Source organism: Chinchilla lanigera, unplaced genomic scaffold, assembly GCF_000276665.1.
Source record: "Chinchilla lanigera isolate Chin_1 unplaced genomic scaffold, ChiLan1.0 scaffold00036, whole genome shotgun sequence".
NCBI lineage: Eukaryota > Metazoa > Chordata > Mammalia > Rodentia > Chinchillidae > Chinchilla > Chinchilla lanigera.
The window spans coordinates 20,537,189-20,547,890 of NW_004955437.1; the positions used below are offsets into that span (position 1 = coordinate 20,537,189).

At 41.5% G+C, this 10,702-nt stretch overlaps 1 protein-coding gene across 2 annotated transcripts in view; it reads right to left on the reverse strand.

Annotated features, from left to right (window-relative positions):
* Positions 1-9,917, reverse strand: part of Sgpl1 (sphingosine-1-phosphate lyase 1) — a 57,465-nt gene extending 47,548 nt beyond the window's left edge. Inside the window, exons 1-2 of one of the 2 annotated variants that reach the window (XM_013517017.1) lie at positions 9,771-9,917; positions 9,197-9,266 (exon numbers count right to left, since the gene is read on the reverse strand). In XM_013517017.1, the coding sequence (XP_013372471.1) occupies positions 9,197-9,223 (27 nt within the window). In that variant the 5' untranslated portion in view covers positions 9,224-9,266; positions 9,771-9,917. Of the gene's footprint in view, positions 1-9,196; positions 9,267-9,760 lie in introns of both variants that reach the window. The other variant, XM_005390043.2, reaches the window with a different exon arrangement.
* Positions 9,918-10,702: the final 785 nt, after the last annotated feature.

A 10,702-nucleotide genomic window follows, 5' to 3' on the forward strand; every position in this document is an offset into this window, starting at 1 on the left:
TGAGTGCTGGGATTACAGGCATGCGCCACCACGCCCGGCTTACTTTACTATTTTTTAACAAAAGCTAGAAATCCTTATGGTCCCCAGGCCTCCAGAAAATGTTTACAAACATTACAATTTTGCAAAAAATTACAGAGTTCAGGACATCTCAAAGGCCAGTTGTTGGGGTCCATATCCCTCAATTAATATTCAACATGAATCACAAAAATAGTCTTAGTATTACAAATATGTAAAGTAAGCAACAGAAAAAATCTCTATCCGCTATAGGAGAGAAAAAAATAGAAACACCACTGGATAGGTCCATTACTTAAAATTCTCCAGGAAAAGCCCTACAACTGCAGTAAAAAGGAATAAAGTTTTGATCCATACTACAACATGAATGTTCCTCAAAAACATTATAAATGAAAAAAAGCCAATCACAGAACAGCACATCATAAAAGATCACTTCTATGAAATTTACAAGAAATTATAAGAAACTGTCAATGTGCTGTGATCTACTGAATCTTATATTTTAAGATTGTAAATTGTGTGGTATGCAGATTTTGGTTTAATAAAGTTGTTTTCTTCTTTTTAAAAAAGAAATTATACGAAACATTTACATGGAGTGTCCTGAAATAAATGTAGTTTCCTAAGACTAGGAGTCTTGGAGGAAATAAGGAAATGACTGCTGAGTACAGGGTCTCTTTGAAAATGTTCAAAAACTGATTGTGGTCATGGCTGCACAACTCTGTGAATAAAAAAATGAATTTCACTGAGTTGTATACTTAAAAAAGCATCAACACTCAGCAATGCCATTTGTGTTCACTAAATATTCTCTGATTTGTGTTCACTAAATACTCTCAGAGCTAAGAGTAACCTAAGATTCTTTGGATTCACAGGCTTTCTCAAAAAAAAGGCCACTGAAAAAGTTTCCAAAATGAGCTAAAGACAGCAGCAGAAGCTGCTGTTCCATGAATAGAGAGTAAAGTTTCTGATATCTAAGTAACCTAGCAATTTGTAGAACAAGTGTATAAGCTAGATAAAAAGGGTCATTATTGTCTAAAAGTACGTTTTTAAAGAATTTATAAACAGAATTACTATCTGCTAAAATGATCAAACTGTGTAAAAACACTTTCTTTTTTCAGCAATTATGGTATAACCTAGCAACTTCCTACAACATCTGAGAGTGTCAGCAGCTTCTGAGTCCTCCCTGAACTGATACGTCATCATTTCTCCTTCAGACTTTTTAAAGAGGCATACAGGCAGCTATTTGCTCCTCGAAAGTCACCACTGGTACTCAAAAGCTTTGACTTTGAGCTCTCACTTGAAAACTGTGTGATATCTGACACATTACTGAACTGCTGTACAACTGGATTTTGCTCATATGCAAAAAGATATAGAAGTTCACCAAAAAAAGATGCCACCATCTACTCAAAGGGTTGTGACTATTAAATGAGATGAGGCAAAAAAAACTACTGCACATAATAACCACTTACTAAATATGTGCCTTCTCTAACGAAATTCTCCTTACTTCTTTGGCCAAGCACCAAGGCAAAGCAACCTTTGCAGAATCCAAATGAAGTCACAAAGGAACTGGGAGAGGCTTTAAGAAGTTTGATTCACATGCCTGTGCTCTATTTCCTTGCAAATGGAGGTAATAAAATGCATCTTAGTAATGATCTGTTGTTCAGTTTGGTAAGCAATATGTTAAAGCAACTCTTAATCTTCAACAATCTACTAAGTCAATCAGAAGATTGCAAGTGCCCTCTTACCTACCAACAAAACAGGACTAAAGCAGTTACCCACTGTTTGCAGATCATAAATCTGTGTTTTTCAGTCATCCAAATAGACTGCTGTTGCTGTTATGGTCATGACTCATGGGAAAGCATTTGAAAACGCTTTCAGAAAGGTCTGGGTAATATAATCTTCGATTTTCTTCCACTCTGGCCACAAAGCAGCTAGACAAGGAACAGACCCACCATAGTATTCTCCTATTTGCCCTAGATTGCCTTCCATTAGGGTTTGAAAAGAGATTTTTAATTTGCCTCAACCATCTCATAGGCTAGGTGCCATTAAGATGGGAATTCAATAAAGGATCAATCTTTTCCATTTTAGAACCATCTATCAAAATGCAGTTCAAAACAGTGAATTTAACTGCTTTAGAAAAAGCCTCCAAAGAACATGGCTTTTCTAATATTGCATATAAAGTGTAAATATACCACAAGGGCCACTTAGATTCTTAAGTGCTCCAGAGCATTATGATTTTAGGCTCAGAATTAACTACTACTAACGGGGTTTTACAACTCAAAATTCAACCCTTCACCCTTTCAATAATAATCTGGGTTGCTTTGTTCCCATCCAATGCTTATTAATGTTTACAGACTAGATAAACAAGAACGTAGTAGGGCTTACTCTCTGGGGAAATCACAGAAAAGGGCATTTCACATTTACAAAGTGCCTACGTACTTTGGGAAAGAGTTCTCAGTACTCTCGACATTTAGTGTGCAGGTAACAGAAATTTAACATTTGTTGCTCAAAACTAAATCCAAATATTACATATCAGAATACCCTACAGGAATGTTAAACTGGTACGACCACTCTGGAAACCTGTTTGGCACTATACACTGTGACACAGCAAATCTATTTATGTTATGTTTACCAAAAGACATGTTGAAAAATGTAACAATATCATTCATAACAGCCCTAATGCTATTGTTTAAACACTGTGTTTGATCATAATAGCCCAAAACATAAATGTTCAGCAACTGTAGGACAAATAAATTAACTGCAACTTATGGCCTAGGACTGTCCTGCACATTCTGCCTGTACAACAAGCAACTCAATCATTCACTAAGTACTTATATTTGCCTATTTAAGACAAAAAGCTGCAAAGTAAATCCCCAACTTACAAACATTCCAGTTACAAACTTTCACAGGTGTACTGTCTAAGACTCACTTCGCTGGATTACAAATGAATCTGACTTAGCAATGTTCTCCTGGAACAGAACTTGTTTGTAAGGTGGGGGCTGACTATATTATATCAAGTGAAAAAACATTATTAGAAAAAGATCAACTTGCCAAGATTTAACCATTTTAAATCTGCATGTACCTCGCAACAAAATCTCAGCATAAAAAATCTAATATAAGGAGAACTGGACAAAAAAATTGTTAAGCTAAGTGTTGAAAAGGCACTCACAAAACAGGAAATCAAATGGTTAACAAACACTGAAGAGAGCACCTAACTTCATCAGTAATCAGGAAGTGCACACAGAAACCACTATTAGATTTAGCCACCAAGCAGACTGGTTTAAAAAAAAAAAAATCAACAGCCTTATAAATATGTTTGGCAAGCTGCACAGAAATAGGAACTCCTATATATTGTTGATAGTAGTATAAATTATATCAACCTCTTTAGAAAAGTCTGGCAGTTATACATCAAAGTTAGAGATACATGTCCTCTATAATCCAGTAGTTTTACTCCTAGCTATAAATCAGAACAACTATTGCGTCTCTGATCATTTGTCATATACAAGAAATATCATTAACAGTAATGTTTTAAAAAACCCAAACTGGAAACAACTCAAAGGTCCACTAGTAGCCAAGTGGATAAATAAACTGTAGTTTAGTCATACAATGAAATTCTATACAGCAATGAAAATGAATCAACTAAGCCCTACACAAAACACAGATAATATCACATATTGAGCAACACAGGAAAATCACAAAAAAATACACATAAATTTGAACTACTTCAACTTAAAAACCAAAACTAAACTTTGAGATGCATATATGGGGGTAGTAACACTATTTTTCAAAAATGGCAAGGAAATAATTATAATAGGACTGTGGTTATCCTTAGAGAGAAGAAAAGGAGATGTTTGTGACAGGGTGGGACACAGGTAGTTGGGCATAAATGTTCTAATTCTTAACCCAGGCAGCAGATACATGATTTTCTTTCGTAGTCTTTAAAATGCAGGCGTGTGTTTCATACACTCTTCGGTATATACAAAACAATTCATGCAAGAGCATTTGCATTTAAAAAGGTGGGCAAGCCCTTCTTCTCCATCCTCTCCAGGATGAATGAAACATGAACCCAAAGCAGCTACCCTGGACCAGGAGGAAATGCTCACTGGCAGTGGAATCACAAGACAGAAGTAAACTGGAACCTCAAAGACCTGGTTAGGCCAGGTCAGCCAGAAACTGCCTACTCCACATTTTCTTACTTTTAACGAAATACATTTCTTTTTTTTAAACCCCTATTACTTTAGCTTTTTCTGTTATACAGAAGCATAGGCAAATCTAATCCTAACGAATACATTCAGTGATTTAAACAAATGAAAAACAGGCTAATGCCTTCCAACAGCAGGGCGAACTCCCGGGGAAACTCAGCAGTCACTCCTGACAGGCACTGTGGAAGGGATTTCTGCAGCAAGAAAACCGGACTTAGGGCTTCTCAATGCCCTTCATAAAGGCAATTAAGATTCTAAGGCTACTACTGGGACAAAGTGGCCCTGCGCTTGCCAAAGCTGTGGCAACAATTTGCCCTGGAATCTATCCTCCTCCTGTTACAACCAGTGGGAATACACATTTTCTGTAACAATGCCATCCCGTGCATTTCCAAGATTCCGCTCAAGCACTACCTTCTCATTTGTGCCTTTTGAAACTAACCTGACCTCAACTTCAGCATGCTAGGTTCCCCCCGATTCTCCTCCAGGTCCTCTTTTCAATGTCACTGTGTCTGCCCTCTTGTGAATTAAATCAACCAGGCTCCCTTATTTCCTGGTTTCCAGCTAGGATGAACCAAATGGAAGTTCCAGTAGGTAATCGAAGGGTAGGAAAAATATGTGATTCCCTTCCTGTAGGGCCACTGGTCATAGTGGCTATCAACCCTTCAGGTGAACTCTCACAAATTTGCAGGAATTATTCCCTCCCTTTCCCCCTGAGGTCTAGGAGAGATAAAGGCTCTCCAGTTGCTGGCTTTGGGATATTTCATCATCCCCTGTTGGTTTCTCTTAACCCTGCTCAGCCCTGGTAATGGTCCTTTGATATCCTCAATCACACTGCTACAATGTGCCAGATGGCTGATGTATCCAACACACTACAGTCAGCTTCCCCATTTCACCTTCCCAGCTGGCTGCTATCTCCCCTCACCCCACTCCGTGATTCTCTCAGTAATTGGGTTCTGTATGTTTACACATACAGAATGACTCACTACAAATCAATTCCCTGTGGAAAATTCTTAACCCCAGGCTGATTCCCAATTCTGCAACCTCTGTGTACAAATTGTATGTAATATTAGATTGGGTAAAGCCTAATTAAGAAGGCAAATGCTACTAAAAATTCCTGACACATAGGCTGGAAAGCTAAGCCAAATACTGGGATTTGGACTTCATTTATAACTTCCTTGAAGACACATTTATTACAGTTCTGCTCCATTTATACGATTAGCACAATGCCAGATATCATCCTTACCCTACAACGGCCACTTACAAAAGTTCAAATATCTTCTCTGCCAATCTCCCATGCACTTTCCCTTTCTTCCAGCTAATCCTACAAACAAGACACCAGAGCCAAATAATAGAAATGAGCTTTTAACAACATCAATGTTTCAGTTTATTGTTTAACTCTCATGTGAGATCAGAAAGAAAACATCCCTGAAGAAGATCTAAAGGTCAAAGATAAAGCTCAGAGACCTGGAAAGATTTGATTTTTGAATCAAAAACCAAAACCAAGTGAGGTTTGCTAGGTTCAAATCAAGAAAAGAGTGCTATCAACATGTTGAAAAGGAAAGCATCTCCTGAGAATGTTCCACTGCTGCAGTTCATGCTGCACACTATCCAACACACACTCCAAAGCAGTAAAAGCTTGTCTGTGAGCAAGATGACCCTAAGTAACACCATAAACACCCACTAAGCTCTAGGAAAAGACTCATTTCCCCACCCATAGGCAAGTGTACACTACACAGACACAAATTTATCTATGTTAAGGAACCACAGATCAGGGTTTCCCAACCTAAGCACTACTGAAATTATAGTCAGATCATTCTGGCCAGATCACTGTAAGCCAGACCATTCTGTAATCATTCTGGGTTGTAGTGTGTCCTGATTATATACACTGCAGGATGTCTGCCCTGACCTCTCCTGCAGGATGTCTGGTTGCATTCCTGACCTCTAACCAGTGGCACTCCTCAAGTATGCTGACTGAAAAGTGTTTGCAGAGATTTCCAAAGGTCTCTGAGGAGCAAAACTACTCCTAGTTGCCAATCACTGCCCTAGATAAACAATAATCACTCAAACCCCACCCAGCACTACCTGGCCATGCACACTAACTTTCATTGGCTACAAATACCAACTAACATTCATTCTTGGAGAAAAGCCACTTGAGGAGTTGATTTGGACTTATAAAAACTACAAGTACTTGGCAATTTGCAAAGTGATCAGACCTCTCGGTACTGAGAAAAATATGGATGGAAAGAACAGTTGTCAAAGAAGAGAAAGGCTGCTCCCCAACTGTATGATCTGAATTGGCTCCAAAAGCATCACAGCTCTCAGCAAATGAACACACTCACTCCTTTTATTCTCCTTGACACACAGGTGGGAAGTACCACAGGGGCAACATGTCACATAAGCAAATGGAAAAAGCCAGGGAAACCACTCTAACTGAATGAGTACAAAACTGAGATCAGGAACACACTGCCCAAGTGCCTAAGCTCTTTGGTCTGGAATCAAGCTTCATTATTTACCGACTCCAGGTGATCTTCATGGTATCTCTCATAGCACACTATCAGCCCTATCAGACCTAATGCTCTCTTCCTACAACAAGTATTTTCTAATGCCCCTTTACTATTCTGAAATGAAATTTAAAGATTATTACACTACACCTAGACAAGTTTTTAAATTTCAATCTACAGCCCTTTAAAGGAAAACAAACAAGATTTTATAATAAAACATGTATTTTATTTACAACCCCCCCATTTTCAAAGTGCCCCCTGGAGATCAGAGCAATTTCACCCTTTCTATTACACACAAACCTTGTCCCATCTAGCACAATGGTGAGCAAGCTCACTCCCCTACCAGAACATGGCCCAGAGTAGAGTCACAAGAGGGACAGGAGACAGATCTGAAGTCAGATTACATGAGGTAAGACCTGGTTCCACCATTTAATTGCTATGGTAGCTGATAAAAATCTAGCTTTTCATCTATTAAAGGAGAATTCCAACATATTTTTCAAACCGTTTTTGTGAAAATTAAGTGAGTATGTACAATATCTAATTCTGCACCCAGTATGTAACACATGCTCAATAAACATGAAGCACGCACAACACCCTCAGTTCAATACCTAATACTGCAAAAAGAAACAACTCTCAAGGAGCACACAATAGCTTCTCCAGTGAGAGAACTTCATGCTACCTGTGTGCTGTCTTCAGAAAATGATGACTGTTGAGGAGTACCCTTATCTACAGCTTTATAACTGAATCTTTACAGCAACAAGCAAAGCGACACCCCTAAACATTCTTGATTATGAGATGAGAAGATGAAAGTTAGGGCAAAAGCAAGAAAAATATTTCAAAACAAAACTGACTCCGAAGTTAATATGCTGAATAAATTCAGTGTTCAGGCTGTTAAAGTAAGTTCATAGGCCCCCAAAAGAAAAAAAAAAACTCTGTACGTGGAGAAATAACTACAGATCTCTAACTTACACAAACACACAAATGTCTAAGAGGAAAACCAGAACCTGCCAGTTATTAAAACCATTCTGCATTAACCCTCCGCAAGGCTAACAGGGGTTATCACTGGATGATGGAATTATTGCCAACAGGGTGGGTGGAGTCAAAGGGGGAGATTTGTTTCCTTTTCTTTATTGACAAAAATGTTCTTTTTTTGTTTTGTTTTGTTTTGTTTTGTTTTGTTTTTTTCTCCGGTACCGGGAACCGAACTCACGACCTTGCGCTTGCCAGGCAGGCGCTTTGCCCCTGAGCTAAATCCCCAGCCCCGACAAAAATGTTCTTATAGTAAAAATTTTAAATGAGACAAGGCTATTTATTACCTACTGGATACTTGTGAAACTTGGGGGAAGCATCTTTTCTAGGTGAACTTGCCATTAGGCTCTATGGACAAGGCAAGTATTCCTCTGCCTCTGACACCCAGCCTCAAATCAGCCTTGCCCCACCACACACCCCACATCAAAAGGAATCACAACTTATTCTCCTCCCTGTTTCCTGCAGATCTTGCAGGTTTTGCCATTATAGGAAGTCAGCACTGGTGTAAGAAAGCAACATTCCTGTTTTTGCCAATTTCTTGGTGACAACAACCAACTCTCTGGGATAGTGAGATGAAAAAGGTAAAAAATGTTCTTAAACCACTGGTATTGCACAAGGAGGTATCAGACTCAGAGAAGAGGCTTATTAAACAAAAACTAAACCCAAATACTTTTCCTGTATCTTTATTTATAAGCTATGTGTTTCCCATAATTTTCACACTAAAGACTCTACAGAGAATCTAAAATGTCACTGTGCACCTGGCAATGCTATTCTCCCTACGTGGTGAAGGAAAAAAAAAAAAGACAGAAGGAGAGAAAATAGGATCTCCAAAACCAAGAAACAAACAAACAAAAAAAAAACCCTTAAATTTGGACTAGTTCAACAAGCATCTGTCAAGCACTTACTACAATCAGAGCACCATAGTAGGTATTTACTCACTTGTAAACAAATAAGACATGATATCTCCCTTGCTGCGAATCATACCTCTAAGCGGACAAGTACTTATTCACGAATGTCTGCCAGGCCATGATAAAATGTAATACTAAAGTTTTAAAACTCTCTAGTGGTATAAGAAGGAAGAGAACTTGCAAGAATTCTGAAAAGCATTCTTTAAGAACTTTTAAGTTCTATATACTGTATATTTAACTCAAGCATGTATGCATCCTGATCATCAACCCCCACCCTAAAACAGGTGGCAGAAAAGCTCCTCTAGCAAAAGTGTGCATCAGAGATGAAATTGCCACAAAGAGGTCCTTTGCGGCTTTTTTTTTTTTTTTGCGGGGGGCATTCTTTGTGACAGGTTCTCAATGACTAGTCCCGGCTGGCCTCGAACTCGCAGCGATACTCCCGCCTCAGCCTCCCTCCTGAGTGCTAGGATTACAGGCATGTGCCACCACGCTCGGCTAAGGAGATCCTTTGGACTAAAAATAAACCTTCAGGCATCTGGGAAAGACTCACCAACATCAGAAGGTCCGTACCAGGCATCTTCCCCTTCCGACGTCCTCTCGGTTCCCCCTTTTTTCAGGGTCTATAAAAGGGAAACAGGTTTGTTTAGTTCTAAGACTTCAAACTGTCTCGACGGTCCGCCTAGATTCGGCAGAGCAGCCAAGATGGGGTGCGCCCCCCGCCTTGGAAGACTCAGATTTCACCCCCCAAAACTGTATCGTGCTCCACTCCAAACCAGAACATCGCAATCCCGCTGCAAGTGGCTTCCCTCCCACGGCGGAGCCGCCGGGATCCACACACGGATAGACGCTAGAGAACACGCCCCGCAGCCTCCGGCTGGGGTTCTCGAGCCCGAGGCCTCCCGGGCCCACAACCGGCCCGGGGTCGAACGCTGGGGCATTGATCCAGGGTGCACTGGTGCATTCTCCCCCAGCTCCCGTCCGGGGACCGCGCCGCGCGCCGGGGACTCCAACCCCGCTCCGTCCGCTCGGGCCTCCCCTCGCGCCGCCGGCGCCCCGACCCGCCTCCTCCCGGCCCCCCGCCCTCAGCCCGAGCCCGCGGCGGCGGCCCTTCCACCTCCTCAGACCGGAACCAGCTGGCTCGCTCCTTCCCGCGGGCGCGCCTCCTCGCGAGCAGCACCAGCTCCCGCGTCTCTACCTCAGCGCGCCACTGACCCGCCGGCCGCCAAGACTGCCGATCTCTCCACAGCCCCGGCCTCTGCAGAGATTGGAGGCGGGGTCACCGCCGGCCCCGCCCCTCCCGGAAGTGGCTCCCTCAGCGCCTGCGTGCGAGTCTCCGCTGCTACAGCCGCGCGCACGTTCCGCCCGGCGCGCGGCTCACCGGCTCCTCCCGGCCCACAACACGTGCGCGCCGCCTGCTGGCCGGGCCGGGACTCCCTGGCCCACCAGGGCAGGTGTCTGCCATCTGGCCTTAGGCTACAGTCACCCTAGATGGTTATTATCTTCTCTTTAAAACTACCTTTCTTAAAAACCAAGAATTAAGATGTGTCATGTACGTGTACCAACTGCCCACCATGAATGTAATCACCATGTACTCCAAACATGTACTAATAAAAATAAATTTTGGAAACTAAATCTCTGGTGACAGTAAGTCACTTTGGAGAACCTGAAAAAGTCAGTGATCAAACTGATCCTAACAGGCACCTGGCCTGGGTCCCTAGACGAGGGTTTTGAGACTTTGAATGAGTGACCATGAAACTTGATCCTTGTTTCTCTCCTGAGTCAGAAACTTGATTTTTCCAGCAAAGTCCATGGAAAAGAAAGAAAAGCAGCCTGTAAACTTGTTTAATGGAAATAGCATCCCAGCCTCCCTATTCACTACCCAAAAAACCCCAGCAGAAATGACAGGCATTGAGCAAAATGCTACCTATTTTCACAAGTGATGTTGGAGACCATCTAATATTGGGGGAAAGACCCATCAGTGCCACAAGGGTACCTTTCATTTCCAGGTTTAAAAGAAAACTGGCTCTCAAGTAGGTTTTCCATGCCTTTCCTGTGA